The following is a 26340-nucleotide window of genomic DNA, read 5'->3' on the forward strand; positions in this document are numbered from 1 at the left end:
TCCCGTCGCCCGCCAGCGTTATGAAATTTGGCCCGCGTTTGAAAATCAAATTCTGAAAATAATTCATTATTTTACTATTTTGTCATAGATCTAGATTCAAAACTGATATAAAACATTTATATAAGCTTTTCACTCACACAATTACTTGTATGTCTTGTAAATACCTGTAAACATTTTCTTTCTTTTTTTTCTTACCCTAACCCAATACACGGGAGCAACGAGCGATTCGGCCCTCGTGTGCTTTGGAGTCACTCTCGCAACTGCCTAAAACTGCAAAGTACCGAGCGACTCCCAACATGAAAATCGCTCCCGTCTGTGCCCATCCAGTCTCCCATTTATGACTGCATATTAGTAGTCTGACAGCCAGGCCAGCACAGCTGCAGTTTTTACTTTCATGCATCGTTGCATTCTGACGTGTAACTGAGTGGACTTTTTAGAATCACAGGCGCGGCGCTTCAGAAAAATGCGTATCGAGTTTCAAACCTTGATCCCTCGATATCCCCTGTACTATTTTTCAAAACACTGCACGGCACTATCGCCGTAACTTTGATAGAAAAAAATTTCCTTTTCTATTGGATAAATTTTGTAAGATACCATCCTAAATTTGCAAGAAAATAAGATCGTGAACTCTGAAGAAAATCACAGTTTTTTTACAAGATTAATTTTCGGATACTCCACTTCTCAAATCTGAACTTAAGCCACTTGGTGCCAAGGAAATTGGCGCAGATCCAGCAGTTTTCAGTCCGAAATGAGGATTTCCTGTGGGGATTTTTGGTAACTGTCAGTGCCCGAGCGTATACATAAATTGGCGTTAATGCAGTTTCATACCCTCCTGTGTTGCGGTGATAATTGACTGTTAGCTGTGTTGCAGTGGTGATTGACTGAGAGCTGTGCTATGTTCAGTGTCTGAGCTGCGCTAGCCTAGCCATAGCCTAGCCTAGCTTGAGAAATAGTTGACATGGTGACGTTAGCTGCTGGGCTGTGATGCATTCAATGTTTCATAAAAAAAAATTAAAGTGAGTTTTAGTCAAAATGTATTTATGAAAAGGATTCCTCTGAATACAAATTCTGTTCAAATTTGATAAACTTCATCCTTTTCAATTTCAATTTGATGTACAAAAATGGATATTAAAAAAAGAAGTTAGAACGTCCATTTAATTTAATATACAAGAAGTAATGAGAAACAAACAATAAACATTAGATCTACATGTAAATGGACAACAATAAAGAAAAATTAATAATTCAACAATTAATAACAATGAAGAGAAAATAAATGGCAATTAAATAAACAATGTTTAACATTAAATAAATTTGTAAACAAGCAGGAAAAACTGCGATGCGAAACCATGCGCTGAATCACTTTTTTAAAAATGGCTCTCGAAAACTGAAAATGGCTCTCGTAAAATTAAAAATGGCTCTCCTTTATTTTTCAAAATGGCTCCCTAAATATAAAAAGTAATTTCAACACTGTCCAGTCCATGTCATAAGGTAGGGAGGCTTCTCAGTGAGAAGGAATATTAAAGGGACATCCAAGCAAAGAATCGGTGTTATGTGTTAATATGTGACGTATCCCCTACCACTATATACCAAGCCACCATAGATCTACAATTATGAAACAGCAATACAATCCACTCCATTTCAAACATAACTCAAATGAAGATATAAACAGTGTTTATGTTGAGATATTACGTATTTATTGAGTGTATTGCAGAAAATGTCAAAATTAACAAATACAAGTGCGCTAAAAGGTTACAAAAGGTCAAACTTTCATCTTCTGGAAAATAATGAATAATGAATAATGAAATCGGTTCCTCATTATGAGCTGGAAAAAATGGGACGGGAAACTCAACATCGAGTTTCATTGGCCTTTTGTGAAATAAGAAGGAATTCATGTTAAATCTTAACTCAAATTGTTAGGTGCGCATACTTGGGGCCCACCATCATATATATCAAACCAACGCTAACCAGCGTTACTTGTCATGGCGGGGGGGGGGGGGGTTATAGAATGAAGAAATAATAATGCCAAGCACCTCCCTGGTTTAACGGATTTTTATTATTAAGGGCTCGGTGGGGGTAGGATATGATGATGAGAAGGGTATCCAGCCAATTGGTTGTCACGCATGATACCCCATTGGTAAATACAACTTTACATCTACTACATACGCGTGTAGCTGTATACTAGTACAGACTTGCCAACCAGTACGTTTTAGCCGTATTTGGTACGTTTTTGCAACCAAAATACGGCAGTACGTTTTTTCTTTAAAAGATACGTTTTTTGTATTTAAAAAAAAAAAAAAAAAATCGTTTTTTTTTTATTAATTTATTTATTTTACAAAATCGTAATTTATTGAGAAAAATCATCTCTATATGTCTCTATTTCATAAAACGTACACAAATATGGTTATTAGATCAATGTAATTTCAGGTAACTTAACCAGGGTGAGATATACACAAGTTTCAATGGGTTTTTTTTTCATCTGCAAGGGCAGAGCGCATTTTAGCTTGCATGCAGCTTGAGCGCCGTGATGGGCGAGTGCGCCAAGCATTTTATTATGAAATACACTTTTTTTGGGGAAAATACAGTTTTTTGTATCACAGAATACAGTTTTTCATTCCCAGAGGTTGGCAGGTCTGCTAATAGTCCTATAATAATGGCATTAACGGCCCACCATACCCGGCACGTACGTACGCACTACTGAACTACCGTTAACAGCGGTCGTGGAGCTGTTGCCTGAAGTTAGCAACCTAAAATAATTTAGACCCCTAAAATACAGGATTGCCCTACCTTCATTTAGGTATGTGACAAAAAATGAAAATCATCAAATATCAATATTATAAGGTGACAGCCCGCGAGACCGAGGGTCCGCGAGGCCGAAGGCCCGTCAGACCCACTCACACGTATTGCGAGGTTAGTAGTATACTAACCTCGCAGATCGACTTTTTTCCCTTTATCGGTTGCCGAGGTCAAATGGTTTAAGGCGCCTCGTTCCAGCGGCGTAACAGGTGCCTGTTAATGTTATTGAGAAGGGGGCGGGGGAGAGCCAAATATTTCCCAGTAATTCCGTCTAGAATTTTAGTGGCATAACTAGGATTTCAGTTTAGGTGGCAGTACTAAGTACTAGTAGTGAGCACGGGAAGCGCGTTCCGGGGGGGGGGGGGTGCAGGGAGGGGAGTGTATACCTACCCCCCCCCACGAGAAGCGCGGAAGGTCCGATGTTCCTTTTCTGCTCTCCAGTCAGGGTTTTTGCATTGTTAATGAGCTTGGTGCTGACAAAAACACCTCTTTTTATTCGGCCATTGCTGCTCTAAACATTGACCAAATTGCATGTTTGTGGTATCTTTATAAAGAAGAGAAATCATGGGTGTCGATCGGTATTCTTGGTTGGGGGGATGATTGACACAAATGTTCTTGTGGATGGGGATCTTTCAACATTACCCCCACTAAAATCACAAGTTAGGACATTTGGGAGTGGTTGATATGCATGGTGTTCTTGCAGTGGCGTACCGTGAGTCACGACATTGGGGGGGGGGGTACCAGCAAAATTTTTGAGTCACTTAGTGAACGCGCGAAGCACGCTCAGTTGCCAGGTATACTGACCTTATAGGGACATTTTAAGGACAGTGCCATTAAACGGATATGTTTCTCACTGCTCAAATAATGCGAGCGCGAAGCGCTAGCTGAAAATTTTTGATATGCAGACCAAAAAAGGACATTATAAGCAAATTTTTGTAATCATGATGCATACCTGTCTCGCTAAACAAACGATGCGAGCGCAAAGCGCTAGCTGAAATTTTTGTAAATATTTACCCCAAACAAGGACATGTTAAGGACTATATTTTAGGAATCCATTAAGAGTATACATATCTCACCATAGTCATCTAATGCGAGTGCAAAGCGCTTGCTGATTTTGCTACATCTAAACACATGAAGCACTTTTTGTAGTCATTGTAATCATGATAATACGCATCTCACTCATCAAATATTGCAAGCGCGAAGCGCGAGCTGAAAATTTAGGATATTCAGACCTGAAGAGAGGCATTCTAAGGCCTGTTTGTAAGAATTCACTAAGACCATACGATACGTATTTCACTAAACAAATGATGCGATCGTAAATTTTTGATATTCAGATCAGAAAAAGGGACATTTTTAGGAATTCATGAAGAGCAGTCATATCTCACCAATCTACTAGTGCGAACGTAAGCACGGACAGGATATGTTTTATATTAACACCTTAAAATGGGGCAATCACTTTAAGTAGTCATGAAAAAGAACCATATGTCACTACATAAAACAATAATAAGTCGAAGTGCGAGGAAATATATTTGGTGTATATTGACTTAAAAACGTTAAACAGACAATGCGAGTACCGGGAACAATGAAGAAATCTAGGCCTGAGCAAAATAAAGTTATGAAAAAATGTTTCTTATGTATTATAACATAACATTATTATAATATAACATTATAATGAACAATAATTTCTTCATTCCCACTACGTTTTAATTTCTCCTCTTCCCCTTTTTTTTTTGCCAGCCGATTGGGGGGCACGTGCCCCCATGCCCCCCCCCCCCCCCCCCCGTTAAAACGTTAAACAGACAATGCGAGTACCGGGAACAATGAAGAAATCTAGGCCTGAGCAAAATAAAGTTATGAAAAAATGTTTCTTATGTATTATAACATAACATTATTATAATATAACATTATAATGAACAATAATTTCTTCATTCCCACTACGTTTTAATTTCTCCTCTTCCCCTTTTTTTTTTGCCAGCCGATTGGGGGGCACGTGCCCCCATGCCCCCCCCCCCCCCCGTAGTTACGCCACTGTGTTCTTGGAAATTCTTTCATTATTGCAGTGTACTGTACTTATAATTTTTTTTGAAAATTCAATTTGTGTTACAAGTAAGCCTATTCTAAACTCATACGAAAGAAAAAATGACAAAAATTGTCTGGACCATGTACAAAGTGATCTGTTTATTGGACATGATGTATACAACTTCTCTCTTAAATCTAACCCGACTGGCGATATCTTTTTTCTTCTTTATAATGCATGATGATAAAATGCAGATTCGGACGAATTAAGACTAGCACAAATTACAAACTGTGTGGCTTCTCGTGCGCCATCGGGCTTACCGCCATTCCTTAGACGATTTTAACCCTGGATTTTAACATGTTTTAAATGCTTTATAAGTGCATAAAACAAAAACAAACATAAAAACAATCAAAACTCAACTGTCATGTTATGATATTTCTCCAACATTTTCTTGAACCATCAGTGTGTAATATCAGCTAATATATGTGTTAAAATAAAATTTACGTACCGCACGAGTGTGCTCATATAGAATGCAAAACTGTCATCCCTTTCCAAACTCAAAAGAGATTTCTTTTTGCCAAAATAAGAAAGAGCCAATCAAGATTAGTAATTCAAGTCCATAACGATAACAAGAATAACATGGAAATAAAAATCCGATGTTCATATCCGAAGATACGCTTTAGAGAGAAATGAATGATTATTCTTTCTGAAACCATTAATTGATTTCACTTATTAAAAATTGTAAAAATGTGATCATATTACCACTGGTGGGATGGAACACCCTATCAACAAAAGTTGTTTTTCGTCGGGGTCCTTTTATGTCATGTGTTTAAAAATATCATATACGTAAACATTTCATTCTTTTTCGTCTTGAACCTCCACCCATCTGTTTAAAAGTCCTGGAAAAGAATGTTTTTATTTAATAACAATATACACAAATTGCGAGGGAAACAAACTGATTGATGGCATACTATAATTATCACTATAATCATCATGATCAAACCTTTACATTTTTTCATCATCATTATTTTTAATTTTCTACCCTAAATTATTGGGGGGGATGATAATACAGGCCATCCCCCCCACTTGAAATATTGGGGGGGATACTTGCTTTTCCGTCAAAATCTTACGAATTAGCGTCGGTATGGCATCGTGTTCGTTGGAATTTGTAGAGTCTATCGTAACGTGCACAAAGTCAATTGGCTTCCGGGTTTCGGAGCGTCGCGTGAATATGCATGAAATTGCAGAGTTTCGATAATTTTTGATCGATACCGGAGCGATCCGATCACGAACCAAGACCATTTCCCGCGTACACAACGTGACCGGATATCGGTATCGATACTTTTGCACGCAGTCCGAAGGAATTATTTTGGCGACCATGTAGTCATGACGTGATCTGCGCGATTGACCAATCAGCGGTCTCCGAATCGCTGTGCGGAGATGATCTATCTTTTGTACATAGTCTATGGAAAATTTTCGTTGTGCGGAGGGGGGGGGGGGGCACAGCCAAAAATTTTCCGTTAACTAAGTGGCGAAGCTAGGATTTAATCCAAGGGGACGGAAGTCGGCACGCGAAGCGTGTGAAACACAGCGCGCAAAACGCGTTCCCGGAGGGGGGGGGATCATGCATGGAAGGAGAAGCTGTGACGATCCCTTGAACTAATCCTTGTCTGCTCTCGCTTGTCTTACGTTCTCCTATACCTTTTTATTTTCTCGCTCAGGTTTCCCCCCTTTTTTTGGGGGGGGGTTGGCGTTTGTTTCTCTTTTTTTGCTACGAGGGTGTAATCAATTAATAAATATAATTGTTCATTTTTTTATTTATTCATTCATTCAACTATTCATTAATAGATTCCTTTTTTAATATCAATTTTTTAGATAACATTTCAGCATCTGCTGGAGTATTATTAGACTGGGAATAGTTTGCAAAAATGCTTTTCATAATACTACGAAATCGGCCACCCCATCCCCTCTCTCACTTCGTCTAAAGAAATCATACCATAGTCTCTGAAGAAATCTACACAACCGAGGTGAAACCAAAAAATGTTACAATTAGACTGATGAACCCAAATACAGTGGTGCCGCATCCGAAGTGGGCTGTTGCAAATTTCAAGATTTTTTAATAGAAATATCCTAACCATATTTTGCATAGAAACGCACACACTCATCCCACACACTGATAGACACAGAGCACATTCAAATGAATTGGAAATTCTTCCAAGTTCTTTTCCTCTGTACTTTTCTCACAGCTCTTTTTACTTTCAATTTCTCTTATCGTTCCTCTTGAACCCCCTCTCTCCTCTGTTCTCTTTAAGTATGTTAACATCTTATTCTTAAATAATTTCGCTTCTTTTTTTCTTCGTGATTTTTGTCTACGTCTTTTCTCTATGCTCTAGGTGAACTCGATGCTTCTATTAATTTATTTTCCTTCCCTTTTACGGCCAATTTTTATTATCATTTACCTCGTCTACCATTTTTTTCTTCATCTGGATTTCAGAGACATAACTTTAACATACAGGACTGTTTAGAAAAATATTCATCCATTTATTTGGAGTGCCGGTTTTTAAAATTTATTGAATAAACTAAAGTGATGAATAAAACAAAGGAGACAAAATGAAACAAAGCGTACAAAAAATGCCGAATAATGTTAACGACTTAAATGATAGTAATAATAATAATAATGATAAAAACAACAATAATAATATAACTGCTCCTACTACTACTACGACTTCTAATTCTACTACTGCTGCAGCTGCTGATATCATGATAACAAAAATAGTAATAACAACAATAAAAAATGGGCTTTAGGACAACTCCCCGAGAGGCCCTCCGGATAAACTTGAAAGGCACCAAATTATTAGTTGAAAGAAAAAGAAAAGAGTGGTCTATTTCTTTCAAAACAAAACAAAACGAAAAAACAACCAGGAAAAAACAGACACCAAAGCTGCAAACAACCACTCAAAACAAGAGAAACAAAAGTGACACAAAAACTTGTACCAATCCCATCCCCATTTTCCAGTTTAAAACACAACCCCCACCTGCACCCCTAACGAAAAAACGGAAGAAAAGGAAATAAAAAAATAATAATAAAATTAATTTAAAAAAAATCATAAATACAGGACTTAGACCCATCTGGAAATGAAATATTCTTTCCTCTCAGTTTTCATGTATTTTCTTACAAGAGTGAAACAAACAAAAAATAAAATAAATAAACAACATTTTAATCAAAAAGTTAACATTTAAGATATTCCCCTTTCAAAAGCAAATCCAGTCTCCAAATAATGAATCATAAAAAAAAACAATTAAAAAAATAAACAAAAACAAAAAAAGAAAAAAAAAAAAAAAAAAACAATTAAAAAATAAACAACATAATTTTTGCATTTTAATTAAAAATATCAGTTACACCATATGTGTATTTATATATATTTTTTCATATACATTTCTTTTTTGGATATATTTATATACATATCACTTATAGATACATATTTACACTTACCTTCTTCTCTTAGTTTGTTTAATGCTTTATCATATATACTTATGTCTTTTGCACATTATCAGTTGTTCCCCATTCTTTTCCTTTTTTTTCCCACTCTTATGTACCAGTTTATTATGCCTTTCTTTCTAATCTGTTTGACCCACCTCTCACTAATTCTCTTCCTCATACCCTCTATCACTGTTTTGTTCCAGATCCTGTTTGATGTTGCCTGCCTCATTATCTTAATCCCTCTTGGCTTGAGGTCTTTTACTGGCCTTACTTACACCAACTTCCCTTTGTGTCTGCCTACTCCTTTTCTTTCATCCCCTTCACTAACCTGATTGGTCTTCTCTACTCACTAATGCCCCTTTTGTCTCCTTGTTTCTAGTGTTGCTGTAGCTTGTTTGTGGTCTATATTATGGTTGTTCCACTTTATATGTTTGCCATTTTGCCTCCGACGAAGATTCTGCTAGGATTGAAAGCTTAGGTCCCTTTTGACTTTCTAATTTACTCCATTGGCTCTCTTTTATTAGATAAGCAGTTTTCAGCAGCTTCTTTTTGCAAAAAAAAAATCAACATTTAAGGTATTCCCCTTTCAAAAGCAAATCCAGTCTCCACATAATGATACATAATAAAAAAGCAATAAAAAAAATTAAAAAAAACAATTAAAAAAGAAACAATAAAAAAATGAAATATAAACAACATAATTTTTGCATTTAATTAAAAATTCAACATTTAAGATATTCCCCATTCAAAAGCAAATCCAGTCTCCAAACAATGAAACATAAAAAGCAATAGAAAAATAAAAAATAAGAAAATAAACAATGAAAAATAAACAACATAATTTTTGCATTTTAATTAAAAAGTCAACATTTATGATATTCCCCTTTCAAAGCAAATCCAGTCAAAATAATGAAACATGATTGAGGTTTTTGAATATATATTTTTTCTACCAAAAAAAAAAATAAACACTAGATGTTGAATTTTTATTTAAAAAGTCAACATTGATATTCCACTTCTAAAATAATCCAGTTTCCAAATGATGAAACATGATTGAACAATCGACCACCTTGACTCTTGAGTCACACACAACCTTGGGAGGAAAAAATATTTTTGTGACAAAATGTATGTATTGAAATCAATATCGGAATAATAATCTACGGTATAATGACAGAAATTTTCAGAAAAAAGCACAATATTATCAAGTAACAAACAATTCAGATCCAATTCAGTCCAGCATGAATGACTCACTATCGACCCCTCCCGTCACCCAGCCCTCCGCAGCGGGTAGCTCGACTGCCGAGAGACCGGCGGGAGCTAGCCCACCGCATCGGTCAGCTCGACTGCCGAGAGAGGAGAGACCGGTGGTGACAAGGGTAGCTTGCGACTCTTATATCTGGCCTGCGTTTTAAAAGAATCGGTTAATTTTTTTTTATTTTGAAGATCAATACCAGTAGTTAAAGAAAGACTAATATCCTTGTTTGGAACTTTTTTCTGCTTACCATCACAAAATTTTGATTATTTACGCATCCAAAAATTTGATGAACTTTCAAGCTCCGATATCCATACTTGACAGGCAAGTATCCATATTGAAACTTATATGTACAGAAAGTGCACATCGTCGACTCTCTGAAAAAATGTTGTTTGAAGGTTTGCATGGTGGCATGTACAATCGCTGATGTGGTTTACGGTACACCATGTGGAGTATTATAGAAACAGTGGATAGAAGAAGAAAAAAGAAAAAGAAATGGATAGGCAAGAAAGTGGAAAAGACCACATCGGCGATTGTCTGAAAAAGGAATAAACATTAAACTCCATTTTCGAGGAGCCGGCCAGACAGAGGCCACTTGCAGCAAAACCCGCGCACGGCCGGTGCAGCCAAAACCAGCGCTCGCGATTATGTGCTCGCCTTAGCGACACTCCTGTTATGGAAATAGCAGAGATGTCCTTGTGAGCAGTCTACCAGCTTCATTTCTTCTCCGATCATCTTTGGCATGACTGTCCATTATGGTAAAGCAAAGCTGCCTATTTATTTTGGTGTGGGCGGAGACATTGTCATGGTAACAAGAGTTTTTGTGGAAATAGCAGAGATTTCATTTTGAGCGCTCTACCAGCTGCATTTCTTCTCTGATCATCTTCCAATGTGGCATGAACGTCCAATATGGTAAAGCAAAACCGCCTAATGATTTTGGAGTGGGTGGAGTCATGGTTGCCATGGTAACCATATTTTTGTAGAAAATTTGGTGAAACCTGTACTCAGCAGGAAGAGCCCCGGTGAGTAGCAAAAATGAGTTTTGGTAAACTTTACTTCTGTTATGAAGCAATGTTTACCGACTTCTCAAAAATCCACCGTGAAATCACGCTCGTAGTTCGAGGTTAGTATAACTAACCTCGCACTAGTGTGAGTGCATTGTCATTTACTTACAGAGATCTGTACCAATGTTTATGTGGATATTACAAATATTAAATTTTACAGGACTATTTCCAAGTGTAACTGTAAACTTTTTTTGATATACACTGTAGAACAGTGATGTGTAATTTCTAATGGAACTGCACATGTTTTGATCTTTGTGGCATGACTATTTGAATTGTGATTATCAATGTTTCACTTGACAATAATTGCCTTTTCAGAAAAAGATGGTTGGTAGAGGAAAGAAATTGAGTAACATCAAGAGAGCTAACATCGGGACAAACAAACGCCTAAAGGAACGTCGTACTCAGATCATCTCATCTCGGGAAGCTTGCTCTAAACCAGGAGGATTTTCTAAAAATGAGAAACGTGGGAAACCTAAGAAGGCTATGTTTGCCTTTGCCGCAGCACAAAAGGCAGGATATTTCACTAATAAAAGGTTTGTGATAATTTTCACCCGTTCACTTCTGAATTCTTTAATAGGCTTTATACAACCCTTTGGTTTTCTGTAATTCACATGCACTTTACACAGAGACCAGCAACGGGTTAACTTTGTGATTTCTGTATTCTGTAATTCCCATACGCTTAAAGGTCAAGTCCACCCCAAAAAAATCTTGATTTAAATAAAAAGCGAAAAATCAAACTAGCATAACGCTGAAGAATCCATCAAAATCGGATGTAAAATGAGAAAGTTATGTCATTTTAAAGTTTCGCTTATTTTTCACAGAACAGTGATATGCAGAACTCAGTGACATGCAAATGAGTCAGTCGATGATGTCCATCACTCACTATTTCTTTTGTTTTTTATTGTTTGAATTATACAATATTTCCTTTTTTACAGATTTGACAATAAGGGCCAACTTGACTGAACCATATATATTAATGTTAATTCCACATGTTCAGGGAGGAATAATAATCGTTGTTTCACTTGACAACAAGGAGAAAATTAGAATATTTCATATTTCAGATAATATTATACAAGAGGAAAAGTGAGTGGATGACGTCATCAGTCTCCTCATTTGCATACCGACCAGGATTGTTTTGTGAAAATAAGCAAAACTTTAAAATGTCATAACTTTCTTATTTTACATCCGATTTTGATGAAGTTTCCAGTGTTATGCTAGTTGGATTTTTCTCTTTTTATTCAAATCAACTTTTTGTTGGGGTGGACTTGTCCTTAAATAGCACAGAGACCATCCAGTTCAATAAGGTTATGGGTTAGCCCTAAAAGGACTGGGTGGGCATGATGGCCCCCTCAACGCTTGCGCTCGATATTTCCAAAACGCAAATAGAGAGCGCCGCAAAATTTTATGACTATTTTCTTTGAAGTCTCGCGCTACTTTTGAGACCAAATTCGCGACATACGGTTATAGCATCGCAAAGTCATATGGGCTATTCCACGGTTACTCACTTTACATTTGAAGACACCTTGACTCATACTTGGAGCTGTAACTCCATTATTATTGATGGGAACTAAACATCTCTTTATCACAACATAGTACGCAGTCTGACTATCCTTTGTATAAAAACAAAACTTGGGAAATTTCATTATGCTCCTGGCAAATCTTTGAAATGTGTCGGTTACTCATGTTACATGATTTGGACATGCATAAAATGAAAAGTGGACATAAGTGAAAAGTGTCCTCATGCAAGGCTTTTATGAAAGTTGATTATATCCATTTCAAAGAAGTATATTAGGGAGACAAATTTGTATATGATTAAAAAAATAAAGAACACATGGTTTTTACTAGGGGTACAGATAAAGTGGTTACTCACGTTACGGTTCAGATGGGCTATATGTACAAAGACACATTGAGCTCATGTCCACCAACCTATGGAATTGCCCATATGACTTTTTACGAGACAATGTCATGCCGAAAATGGCTCATTTTTATACTTTGTGTACAAAGTCTATGGGAGATGAAATTTATAAAGGGGTGATTAATTTTTGTTCTAATTAGTCTGCTTAATCAATTTAGGGTTTAATTTAGTTCTTAAATGGTCTGTAATAATTTCCATTGAAAACAACAATGAAAAACAAAAGATGAATAAACAGAGAAATACATAAGAAATTCTAAAAACGAAGAAATACATAAGGAAAAAATTGGCTTTCACAATTTTTCTTTAAATTAGATTACAAAGATGACATCTGCAAAAAAGAATAACATTTGAAGTGAAATTGAGTATTGAATAATGTTTTTCATGAATAAATTTGCATATTTTATTCATAATAAATAAAAAATAATCATTCTAAGAATTGTTTAAATACCAGCTTGTAGTTAATGTGGTAAAGAATATGCGTGCCAAATTTCGGCGCGATCGCGGGAACGGCGGCCAAAATCATAAGGGGGGGCATCATTCCCCCCCCCCCCCCAGTCCTCAATACATCTCAAACCGCCCAGTCCTTTTAGGGTTAATGCATAACTTTTTCATCTTCATAGATGTACATGGGTCTTTCTATGAAGTTGGGGCATGGATTGTGTCATTTCAGCCTAACTCGAGACTGATTGTACTATATTGTTTGTAGGCTCTACATTTTTATTAAAGGCATATATTACTGGAAATTTGGGGCCATACATGTAGACTAATTTCCCATGAAATTATTAAGCAAAACAGAGAATGATGCTGTTACAGGCACATGGTTACCTTTCAGATTATAAGCATTATTTTAGGGTTGGATGAAGTTTTATCGATAATTTTCGGGCTTTTTGGACGTCGTTCTTAGCAGTCAACGTCTTTCGCCTATCCGCCATTTTGATATTGTGATGTAGGGGAAGGCGGGGTAAGTTGTGACACTTTTTGCATTTTGCATGTTAGAATTGATATGACTAATAATATTATAGAAATAAGTACCTTGCCTTTAAATGTGATTCTTGGAAAATATTTTTCACTTATATATAACTTTGAAAAAACTATTTCAAATGGCTCAACTTGCCCCATCTGTGGGGTAAGTTGTGCCACCTTCTGGGGTAAGTTGAGCCACAAAAACTATACATGTACAAAATGTATGCGGGCAGAAGTAGCATGTCAATTTTTAAATTAAAGTCTTTTCACTTGCTAATTCTCTATAAATACTATTACATCCTCTTAAAGTAAAGAAACTGTCATTTGAATTTGCTCCTTTCTGCCTGCATATCAATGGCTTTTTAAGGTTTGTTTGTTTTTTATTATACATTACCATAAGAATTACCATGGCTCAACTTGCCCCATGCTGGCTGGCTCTATATTACCCCAGTCCGAACTTCATGCGATATTTTCACATCCACACATTTCTTATGCATTCATCATGTAAAAGACTATGACAAGAATGAGAATCCATACCTGGACTAACAATATTGTTCTTATTTCTTTGTTATATTTAAATACGTGTGTGAGTAAAAGCACTGATCTATTTCACACCCTTTGTTTACTTTTTTGCTGAAATTTGTATATTTCCCTCTAAAAAAGTACTTTTTGTTTCAAAGTTGAAAACAATGTGGTGGGTTAAGGGTTATGTAATGGGTCATCAATACATGATGCCACCATAATGTCTGACTCATTCATTATTGGCCCGGGGGTGGTGGCTTAACTTGCCCCTATGCTCAACTTACCCCGCCTTCCCCAACATATTCGAACGTAGAGGACAGCAACACACGGCCATTTACGTTGGTACTTCACTAAAATTGAGCTTGCGCTTGTGTGAATGTTCTGGATATACATGTATATTTCACCACAGATGGACACAGAGGCAAAAAAATAAAGTTGATATTCATGTCAAATGCTTTATGTTTTTTAATAAAACAAGACCTGAAGTTTCTGAGACAATTTTTTTTTCCGACTCTGGCAGCCATTTTTTATTTCAAAATGGCTGCCAAAGTATGGATACAAATTAGTGTTGAAAATAGTATATTGATACATATTTTGTTTTGACAGATTTTTAAAGAACAGGTTTGATCATGATGTTTTCGCCTTTGATTTAGCTTGCTATTATAACACTTTTTAAAATCCCACAGAAAGAAACACCAGTAATTCATTCATCTGATAAAAAACATTGATGAAGTATGTGATATGGTATGTAATGTCAGTTACCGAAAACATGAACTTTTTTTTCTCATTTCCTGGAAAAGAGGATATATTATATGAAACTTGGTAGATTTCCTCTCTAGGTAACACCCCTCCCTTCTACACCAAAATTAAAGATTACCAATTAACAATGAAGCAATAGGGTACCATTAAATATATGTAATGTCAGTTACCAAGTGGAAAATGTAATGTCAGTTACCGAGATGTAATGTCAGTTACCATGATAAAACGTTGGTTACCAATATTGAAATGCAAATATGTGGTCAATATTATGGTGATGAAATATTGTATACCGGTACTTGTTATTTAACCCTAAGAAGACTGGGGGGGGGGGGGCTGATTCAGGCCCCCCCCTCGACATTATTCGCGATAAATCCACTGCTCGAATGTTTTTGACCGCGTCGCTAGCTGACTTTTTACCTTCAAGTCTCGAGCAACTTTTGAGACCAAAATTACGCAACATTTTGTAAGTGCATGCAGACCCAAAATTACTCAAAAACGTGAATTTGTGTACAAATCCAATGCAAATGGTGTTTTCAGCCAAAATTCATAAAATGTATCATTATTTTTCCTTTTACTGCTAAAATCAATTAATTTTATCTTGTATAGAGCCAAAATAAAGTCCCTGACAATTTCCATTGAAAAACAATAAAAAACAAAAAGTCCAAAAAACAAAGAAATACATAAGAAATTTAGAAAATAGAATACATAAGAAAATAAATGTGATGTTGAAATTTTTGAAAAATAAATTTGATCAGATGCCTATCTAGAGTATGTGAAACAAAAATTAGCATTTTAGGGTCATTATTTTATTAATTAGATCAAACTTATGATTTTATGCATAAATTAGCATAATTAATCAGCAATGAGATTTTCTGCAGAATTTGATTTTATAGTTTTGTAGATAATGCCATGGGCAATGCGTGTGCCAATTTTCGTTGCGATCGCGCGATCGACGGCCGAGATCATAAAGGGGGGCTGAATCAGTTGCATTCCCATCGTGCAAAAAAAAATTACTATGAAATTGTTTTGTACATGCACTTTACCAAGTACCTAATTGTTTGTATCAGACAATTTTTTGTTTGGTTTTCGGGGGGGGGGGTACTTTTCCCAACCTATTGCCTAAATCTGCAACATTTTTAAAGCTTAACATTGTGATGAAGGGGATTTCCAGGGTCCCTTTTTGTCTCGCCCACCGGAGGTGAAGGCGAGACTTAGGGATCCAAATGTCGTCCGTCCGTCACAAACTTAATGACACATAACTCCACAACCGTAAGTCGATTTTCAACCAAACTTGGATGGTAGATGGACTTGGGGGACCTGCGTGTTATGCTGCAGTCAGAGGTCACATGGTAAGGTCAAAGGTCATTTTCAGGTCAACGTTAAAGTTTACATGCAAGACTCTCTTATGACACCTAACTCCGCAACCGTAAGTCGCTTTTCAACCAAACTTGGATGGTAGATGGACTTGGGGGACCTGCATGTTATGCTGCAGTCATAGGTCACATGGTAAGGTCAAAGGTCATTTTCAGGTCAACGTTAAAGTTTACATGCAAGACTCTCTTATGATACCTAACTCCGCAACCGTAAGTCGCATTTTAACCAAACTTGGATGGTAGATGGACTTGGGGGACCTGCATGTTGTGCTGCAGTCAGAGGTCACATGGTAAGGTCAAAGGTCATTTTCAGGTCAACGTTAAAGTTTACATGCAAGACTCTTATGACACCTAACTCTGCAACCGTAAGTCGCATTTTAACCAAACTTGGATGGTAGATGGACTTGGGGGACCTACATGTTATGCTGCAGTCGGAGGTCACATGGTAAGGTCAAAGGTCATTTTCAGATCAACGTTAAAGTTTACATGCAAGACTCTCTTATGACACCTAACTACCCAACCATAAGTCACTTTTCAACCAAACTTGGATGGTAGATGGACTTGGGGGACCTGCATGTTATGCTGCAGTCAGAGGTCACATGGTAAGGTCAAAGGTCATTTTCAGGTCAACATTATAGTTTACATGCAAGACTCTCTTATGACACCTAACTCCGCATCCGTAAGTCGCTTTTCAACCAAACTTGGATGGTAGATGGACTTGGGGGACCTGCATGTTATGCTGCAGTCGGAGGTCACATGGTAAGGTCATTTTCAGGTCAACATTAAAGTTTACGTGTAAGGCTCTTATGACAAGTGTTATTCCATCCCAGTCATTTCACAATGCAGTTTCGATATAATTCTCTTGCGTGCCCTCGCAAATCACAATATTTCTGGTCATTTTCATAAGTGGGCGAGACACAAAATTGCTTTTGCCTTGTTTAGTTTTTAGGATTCTTTTGAGCATTGCCTCGCTAAAAGTAAATTCCTGGATTTTATACCTGTTAGTAGTGTGGATGTGTGATACAATTTTCTTTTTGGTTTACAAGTATAGATGAAAAGTGAAATTTGACAGTTCTGATCAATGTTGCATGGATCTACTAAAACTGTGGTGTTTTTTTCTAATTTACAAATAGTTCAGTTTCAGTTTAGAAGCTGGAGTTTATTTTTTGTTGACAGCTTATAAAAGAAATTAGCAAAGAAAATTATTAAACAAATTATGAAGAGAATTGAAATCCAACAGATACATGTATGAACAAGCATTGCTTGCACTGACCAGAATAGAAATCACTAAAACTACATGGCTGCATGAGATTCGGGGGAGGGGTACATGTAGCCTAGGGGAGGAGACCCTTATTCATTTTGCCTTTTTTGAGGGGAGGGGGAGGTTGGAGAAGGAAAAGGTTTAAAAAGTCAATATAAAACTGATGAATATATTATGGGTGTATAGTCAGAAAAATCCATGTGTACAGTAAATGCAATATTAAATTACTATAGGAAAACATGTAGCTGCTATGACCCCCCCCCCCCCGGGTAAGTAAAACATACCTTTCTTATCTTTTGATAATTAAAAATGTGAAGTATTATGAAACTCTTATGATTTTAAAAAGCCTTACATATAAGTACCAAGAAAATTATGCCTTTGAAAATCATATAGCACTGGATAATGTTAATGTGTATTGTCAGTTACCGCCAAGTAATGATAAAAATGTTCAAATCAAAGAAAGGCATTAAGAAAAAGAAAAAGTTTTTTCATTGAAATGTTCCTAAAAACTTGGGTATACTTTCACATCAAGCTCACTTTCATGTGAAGCCCTGCACAGAAGATACAATGCAATGATTCCACACATTTGACTTCCATGTGTTATCTCTATGGCAAATTAAGTGTAATGTCAGTTACCGTAATGTCAGTTACCAGCATGGTTGTGGAAAAATTATCATAGTCCCCAAAAGACAAAAACGAATTATTTAATATTTTGACACATCTTAACCTAGTAACGGAGGTATATTTACATATTCAAATTATTTCTCTATCTACTCAGGGACATGAGATATTTCAACTTTAATGAACATCCTGAAATTGCATGTCCTTTTGCGTAATGTCAGTTACCGACACATTTTTGCTTGCTGATGCGTAAAAAAATGTGGTTACATAGGAAAACTCAGTATCAGAGTATACAGCAAGGTTCACTTTATTAACTCTATCAAAAGCAAGCTCCCATCATTTGTTGTTTTAGAGATACACACAATGGAAGGTGTGAAAACATTGTGCCGTGTAATGTCAGTTACCGTGAAAATGCCCGTATGATTGAATGGAGTCAAGTGCAGTCACAATGTTTGAATTGTCATGATTATAGTGAAGTGGGATAGTGTTTTATAGCTAGTATATATTTGTATTTTGTTGAGATTTTGGAGTAATTTCAGTTGCTGTTAACTGTGTATTTTGAGGAAAGATAGTTTTCTATGATTTTCTGTTTGAAAAGCCACTTTCAAAAGGCCAATTCCGTGAATTCCTCTTTTGGACTGACTATATATTTATTTTGTTTAAAAGAGGACTGACTATATATTTATTTTGTTTAGTTACATATATGCTGTAGTTTCTTCATATACATTCCCCCTCTCTCATACAACCTCGGCTTCTATATTTACTCTACGCTTTTACTCAATATGCTTCTCCCTTTTCATATATACATGTCTTGTTTCTACTATACAGTGCGTCCCACAAAAAACGAAACCGAGATTTATAGATGATTTATCATAACTTAATCACAAATACAATAGACAAATGACCTACCATTGTAAAGCTTAGAATCTCCTCTCTCATCTGAAATTACTTAGATTATTTCTCATTCACGCATGAGTGAGCAAAAACAATTTGAAGAAGGGATACCAAAAAGTCATTTGGCGGGCTGTATCTGGGTTTCAAAAAGAAAACCACATTTTTAAAAAGCTCAATATCTACTCTTTAATTTGATACCTCAATTACAGAAAATGGTCTAGAAAAAAAAAAGTTCTGGTTATTTGAAATAAGGCTTGAATTTCCTTAATTTCATAAAATTTTGAGGTTCTACAGGCTAGCGTTCAAACTCACTTGAAACTCTGTTTTGTTGACGATCAGCCATGCATTATGTCTTTTGTTAACCATGCGATTGCTTCTGTGGGAAACCGGTGAAAACACGTATATTTTATGAAATTATGGAAATACAAGCATTGTTTCGAGGGAACATAACTTTTTTACTTCTTGACCATTTTTTGTGATTAAGGTATCAAATAAAAGAGCAGATATTGAACTTTTTAGGCATGTGATTTTCTTTTTGAAATTCAGATACCCCCCGCCAAATGAGTTTTTGGTATCGTTTTTTCAAATTGTCTTTGCTGACTCATGCGTGAATGGGGAATATTCTTAGTAATATCAGATGTTTTACTTATGTACCTTATGTATGTTTTTCATGTTTTTATTGAGAGTGTAAATAAATTGAATTGAATTGAATTGAAAGAGGAGATTCTAAGCTTTATATTGGTAGGTCATTTGTCTATTGTATAAATTTGTGATTAAGTTATGATAAATCATCGCTTAATCTCGGTTTCTTTTTTTCTGGGACGCACTGTATACATGTAGCATTATGGGTTTTTTCCCCTCACCCCTAGCGGATTTACAATTCTATATTTATATATGTTTTTTTTTTTTGCTTTTTCATTTATACTTATCTTTTGCACATTATCAGTTGTTCCCCTTTCTTTCCCTTTTTTCCCCACTCCTATGCACCAGTTTATTATGCCTTTCTTTGTAACCTGTTTGACCCACCTCTCATGTACTAATTCTATTGTTATTCATCTCTTCCTCACACTTCCTATCACTGTTTTGTTCCAGATCCTGTTTGATGTTGCCTGCACAATTGTCTTAATCCCTCACAGCTTAAGGTCTTTTACTGGCCTTACACTGACTTCCCTTTGTGTCTGCCTACTCCTTTGCTTTCATCCCCTTCTCTAACCTGATTGGTCATCACAACTCTCTAATGCCCTTTTTGTCTCCTTGTTTCTAGCGTTGCTGTTGCATGTCTATGGTCTATATTATATTTGTTTCACTTTATATGTTTGTCATTTTGCCTCCGACGAAGATTTTGCTAGGATCGAAAGCTTAGGCCCCTTTTGACTCTCTAATTCCTAGAAATCGCGGAAAATCACTGTCATGTCCCTACATAATAGCGGGTATTATTGTCAAGGAGAGAAAGGTTATCGATATCGTTAAGTGGCAAAAAACAATTGATTATTGACAAGACTAGCGATAAGTAGGTTGTTGATAACAGCCCTAGTATAGGCCTGTTTTGCTTAAGAACTTCATGGAAAATAAGTCTAATTGGCCCCAAATTTCCAGTAAAATTTATGGTGTTCATACAAATGTGAAGCCTACAAACAATAAATGTATAGTATAATTAGTGTTGAGTTATGCTGAAATGCCACAATTTGTGCCCAAAGTTCATGGAAAAGCCCACATCAAAGAATGTTCCACTTTGCCAAAATACATGTCCAAAAATATTATTTTACAAGTGAGATCAGTTCTAAGCCATACTTATCTCCAAAATCAAATGTATTCAGGGGAACTCTAAATAATATTTTTTAGTAAAAAAAAGACAGAGAAATGGAAAGGGAATATCAACAATTCATCATCTGACATATTGTAAGATCTACAATGTATCCTTGGTTTTTATTTACTGAGAAACCTCCGGGGCTGTTTGCATAAAATGTTCTTTGCAAGGAATGACTTTTGTGTGGCTGATATAGTGTACATTAAAAAAATTCTTATTAACTATTAAAATTATTTATCTCAGTTTTTATTACAGGTAGTTCATTATTATTAAAACATTGTGTTTTTCATTTGAATTTAAATAAAATTGAAAGTACAGTTGCAGTATACACTGATTTTAACATTACCAGCCACTATTTCATCTTGGATCTAGATCTGGTACAGCTACATAAACTTAACTTTGTGAAATCCTGAAAAGCAATCAAACTGTAGATAGCAAACACAAATAAGCACATGTTGGAGAGTGTCTTATTGCTTGGAATTATATTTTATTTAAGTCACCTGCTTATTTTGCTAATTTTTCAGCAATTCTCCAATTTCTTCCAGAATCCTATGGCGAATATTTTGTTAATGCAAACAGACACTTGGGTGTGCTTTCTATTTGCATTCTGTACAAAATAATTTTGAAATCATTACCACAACTGGAATTCTCTTTAAGGTATATGATAGGTTTGCAAGAAATTCATTAAAAAGGCATTTCTTGTGGGGCATCACAATAAATCGGCAACACAGAAGACAGTTCTTGCAAAGATTGTTTTATGCAATCAGTCTTGGTGTCTCACTGCTATATATGATGGTTACTTTCAGAACTTAGAGATCAAATGGTCCACTGAAATCTGGATTTTACATGATATATGAGGAAGAATGTTTATGTTAGATTTTAATAAGTACTGCGCATTGGAAATATATGTATTTCTCATTCCTTTATCATATTGCAACGTGTCAACATTTTAATGTTTCTCTATATTTTTTGAGGATTTCTCATCTGTTTAAAAAAAAATTTCAATCTTAATTTTATTTTAATTGATCACCTTTTTTCTTTAGAATCAACTATCAGTCTAAACCATCTGAAATTCAGGAAGAGAGAGAGACAGAAAAAAGGAGTGATGGAGAAGAAGATGATGAAGATATGATAGAGGAAGATATGGAGGAGGAAGATCTGGAATACATTCAATCTTTAGGAGGAAAATCAGCTTTTCTTTCAAATATAGAAGACAGGTGAGGTACCTATTAAATGTGTTACTAAATTGAAAATTATAACATCTTGGCTCCCCTTATCTCAGGAAGCCTCATTTCTCAGTAGTACTGATATACAAATAGGGAATAGGCATGAGTGCGATGGTGCGAGATTTCGCATGAGGTGAAAGAAAGATGTTTCTTTCTTTCACCGAATGCGAAATCTCACACCATTGCACGAATAAGAATATTCACTAGTTGTGTTGTTCAACGCCTCAGAATCAAGCAAAATATGAAAAAATAAATCAAGAGTTTTTCCTTGCAGTAGTATATATGAAAAGGGAGCAAATATATTGAAAGCGAAAAGCAAAATCTGGTGCAAAATCAATCCCACAAGCGCACATGACCTTGGGCAGCATTGCGCATTTAGCCAGCAGACTTTACGCGTATGCACCTTCATTTTTACTGAGCGCATTGAATTCAATCGTATTGTGACGTTACCTCCTAAAGACGTGCAACGGTACGACTGTTTGGCTATGGCTTATTTTTAAAGTTTCTCCTTCTTTTGTCATGTGGCTCCTTCATACCTTCCAACACTTTTATATGAATAGTTCTTTTCTTTGAAATTCTTGAGTTCAGAGTATTCAATTACATCTCTAAAGATAGTTTCTGAAGTAAAAGCTTGATTTGAGAATTGTTCCACAGTTCATCTAACCATTATGGTTATAATGCTACAACTAATACAGTGCAAGTAACCACTCTTCAAACTGCTCAAGTACATGTTGTTTTCATTCTTTAATGATTCCATCAGTTTGTCTAATTGAACCATTTCTGGCCTTGTATTTCAGCATGCCAGAATCTTCCAAGTCGCGCAAGGGAAAGAAACAGGAAAAAGATAACAAGGTAGCTTCTTATGAGGAGCAGCCCCGTAGCATGAAGCGTAGAGATGGTCAGCAAGCTACCAATATGAAACCACTTCTTCCTATCAAACATGCAGGAGGTCTAGAGTATAGATGGACAGAGGAAGAGAAGGAGGAAGAAGAAGAAGTAATGGAAGACGGAGATGCAGAGGAAGAGATTGAGATGGAACAGGGTGAGGGATGAAAGGTTTTCTATGTAATACTTGAAGCTATGCTGATGAAGATGCTAGTGATTAAAAGACCAAATATTATGTTCATTTGATTGAAAGTATTTGAATCTAATTCATTATAAAAAAAATCTATTATTTCTGAAAAAAATTCAATTTGATATTGTTAAAAACAGAAATACACCTCAAGATATCCCTGGTATTACCCCTTTGACACTTTTTAGTCTCAGTCAAAACTGAAAAAAGATATTCCATAGAAGATAATGTGAGTATTGGCTTTTTGTTCATCTTGTTCTAAACAGGCAACAGATCTTTCTCTGTTTCAGCCCCACATTTATGGAATTCACTCCCATGGGATATTAAAGCTTGTCAATCATCAGATCATTTTCCCAAACCAAATTAAAGAGTACAAAGACTCACTTTATGGGGCAAGTTTACTTGGCCCTTTTGACCTTCAACTGATAACACATTCTGTAATATTTCTTGGCAGTAGTTAAATTTCAGGTATTTTTTTAATTGAATTTTTGTCTTGTATAAGTTGTTAAATTTCACTGTGTGCCTTGAGTGTCATTATTCGACATGTGTGCTTTATAAATCTTGATTGTTATTATTTAGTAGTAGTACTATGTAATGAGTTTATTAAATCAGCAATTGGCTGCAACTCATTTTTTTGATAAACCTTGAATTGAATTTTTATTATTGTTATAGGTAGTGCAAAATATAGATTATATAAGAAATTTTATCATCCATTCTTCTGTGATCATTCTTATGTTATAATGAAAGAGACCTAAATTTAAAATAATTTCTTTACCATTGATGGTTCAGAGAATGATACAAGCACGCTGCCTGCCATCACTACAATACAGCTCTTTGCAGAGCGACAGGATAAAATCAATCAGAAGAAACAACGTATTGCAACATTGGCCAGTGCAATTGTCGAGGACCCTGAAAAAAATGTAAGTTTGCATGATTTGAGAACTCTACGGTATGTTATAAAGCAGGGTGCCTAGTATCAGATCATTGACTTTTTACCCTATTTTTCACAAAAAAGGTGAATGGGGCTAAATACCTTCCCGCCCCCCACCTCCCCACGCTGTATAGGCAGAGCTGCTAACCAGTACTACTGTTTGCAACCTAATTATGGAAAAAGTTTTTCTGCATTAAGTATGATTTTCTTTTTAGAAAATAGATGGTCTGGATTTCATTAAAGTTTAAGACAAGTTTTATTGGATAAATGGACTATCAAGAATGGCAATAATGAAACGGAACAGTCATTTGTGGGTCAAAATTTCACAACACAGTTTTGAGGATCACTAAAGACAATTTCTAATTCCCATAGGTTTTTTTTTAACAGGATTGTTTTTGAGGGCCTTGTTGAGAAATTCCTTTTTTCATTGGAAATTCCAATTTTTTGCCATTATGATTTTTTTTTGCACATGGTTGGCAGTTCTGTATAGGGTTAAGATTTGTCCCACTATGTCTGAAAAAAGCCTTTAGACTTGGTGAGACATTCACTTAATCCATTCGAGCAGTTGTTTTTATTCCTATTTTCTATATGTATCAGGTAACTAAACTGAAGGATTTGAGGATCCTTTTAGAAGAAAGGGAGCCCAGTATTATGGTGACGACTAGGAAGCTAGCCATGGTGTCCCTTGGTGAGGTCTTTAAAGACATTGCTCCAGGATATAGGATCAGAGAATGGGGAGATAAGGCTAAATCATCACAACCTCAGGTAATCACTTAACTAAGATGGGAAAAAGACCACAACATCAGGTAATCAATTAAGATAATGCTAAATCATCACATCAGGTAATCAACTAAGTTAGGAGATAAGGCTGAATCATCACAACCTCAGGTAATCACTTAAATGAGATGGGAAAAAAATCATCACAACCTCAGGTAATCACTTAATTAAGATGGGAGATAAGGTTAAATCATCATAACCTCAGGGAATCTCTTAACTAAGATGGGGGGAAAAATCATCACAATGTCACAATAATTATTGCCCGCAATAGAATCATTGGCCAAAGTCATTAGATGAGGGCATTAGAAGAGCAATATATTTTATTTTCCCAGAATGAAAAGCCTGTCAATATTGTATCACTATCCAAATCAGACATCTAGAGAAAAAATTGTAAAAAATTAGATATCTTACGCTTTAAGAATGGGAATCTATTTTGTCATGTTGAGCAGACTGGGCCTCTGAACTTTACCATTGTGACTTGATTGAAATAATATGTCCCTGGCCTGGGGTCGCAGTATCCAGCCTTGTCTCATCTTGGTTAACATTATGATGTACATCGCTGCACGGTTCAGTAGGACGCGTATTCGGACGTGGATGTTAGCTCTGCCTTATTGCCCGCTACATGTCCATGCATTTTCTCATTGGCTTTCCTGAGCAGGCAATAATTTGGGTCCTTGGATAAACAATTGAAAAATTATTGACCTACCATTTGATCACAGTCATAAGCAGGTAATTATACTGCATAATGAAGTTATTTACTACGATGATAGTGGAGGCAACACTTATAATGGTGGTAGTGATGTGACCTTTATTCTAAAAACGTAAACAAAAATGTAAACAAAATGTAGTGCCCTAAGTGCATGTACATTCACTATTTTCACACGCTTTTGCAATGGAACTGCAATTAGCAGCATTTGCGCGCCGTTTACAGGTGAATTGCAGCTGCCTCACGAAGCTCGCGCGAATTGCAGCTGCCTCACGAAGCTCGCGGGAGCGCCATAGGAATTGTACTTCGCACCGGAGATTGGACTGCCGCACACTGAAGAATGCTATCCCAGTCTAAAGTGGTGGTCAATCTTGACTACCGCGATTGCTATCGGCCAATTTTCTTGATAACAAAGGTAAGTACCATCAGTCCTTTTTATATAATATGTATGGATTAAAATAGTTTGTGCAAAATAGTTACAGGTTGGGAAAAACCCTTAAGCGGCCACACACCGGCACAGATACTCTAATAGAAACATTTTAAAGAATTAATTATTTATATTTTTAATTAATTCATTATGCAAATAAGCATATTAAATTTGCCCTAAATTTGTTTTTTGAGTATGTTTTTGCCTATAACTCAATATAACTAGAAGAATGCTAATTTTTTGTGAGAGTATCAATTTTTACATTTCTAACAAATATTGACAAAAAATTGCCAAAATGTAATTAGTTTCTTATGTATTTTATTGTTTTTGTCTCACCTGCCTCTCACCTGCTTATCAGAGTGAGACTAGGCGCTGCTTTTCTGATAGCGACGGCGTCGTCAACATTGAAATCTTAACCAAGGTCAAGTTTTTGAAAAGTCATAACAACTTAGAAATTATGTGGACCTAGTTCATGAAACTTAATCATA

At 36.0% G+C, this 26340-nt stretch overlaps 1 protein-coding gene and 1 long non-coding RNA gene across 2 annotated transcripts; both read left to right on the plus strand.

Annotated features, from left to right (window-relative positions):
* Positions 1-209: 209 nt before the first annotated feature.
* LOC135156115 (uncharacterized) lies at positions 210-11130 on the plus strand. The gene is made up of 2 exons (XR_010295241.1): positions 210-1016; positions 10914-11130. It is a non-coding gene; the product is annotated as an uncharacterized LOC135156115 (long non-coding RNA).
* A 9739-nt stretch (positions 11131-20869) lies between these two features.
* On the plus strand, positions 20870-25542 carry LOC129272817 (nucleolar complex protein 3 homolog). Its single transcript, XM_064107822.1, has 5 exons — positions 20870-20910; positions 21757-21930; positions 22737-22981; positions 23801-23931; positions 24540-25542. The coding sequence occupies exons 1-5, from the start codon at positions 20870-20872 to the stop codon at positions 24717-24719; spliced, it is 771 nt and encodes a 256-aa protein (XP_063963892.1). The 3' UTR covers positions 24720-25542.
* The last annotated feature ends 798 nt before the right edge of the window (positions 25543-26340 follow it).

The sequence above is a fragment of the Lytechinus pictus genome, chromosome 12 (genome assembly GCF_037042905.1).
Source record: "Lytechinus pictus isolate F3 Inbred chromosome 12, Lp3.0, whole genome shotgun sequence".
Lineage (NCBI taxonomy): Eukaryota > Metazoa > Echinodermata > Echinoidea > Temnopleuroida > Toxopneustidae > Lytechinus > Lytechinus pictus.

Bases quoted from the DNA above. Each gene is read 5' to 3' on its own strand.
- LOC129272817 (XM_064107822.1), top strand. From the start codon at position 20,870: ATGTTCTTTGCAAGGAATGACTTTTGTGTGGCTGATATAGT. The intron at 20,911-21,756 runs GTACATTAAAAA...TTTTTTCTTTAG, and splicing joins TTTTGTGTGGCTGATATAGT to AATCAACTATCAGTCTAAAC. The intron at 23,932-24,539 runs GTAAGTTTGCAT...TATATGTATCAG, and splicing joins TCGAGGACCCTGAAAAAAAT to GTAACTAAACTGAAGGATTT.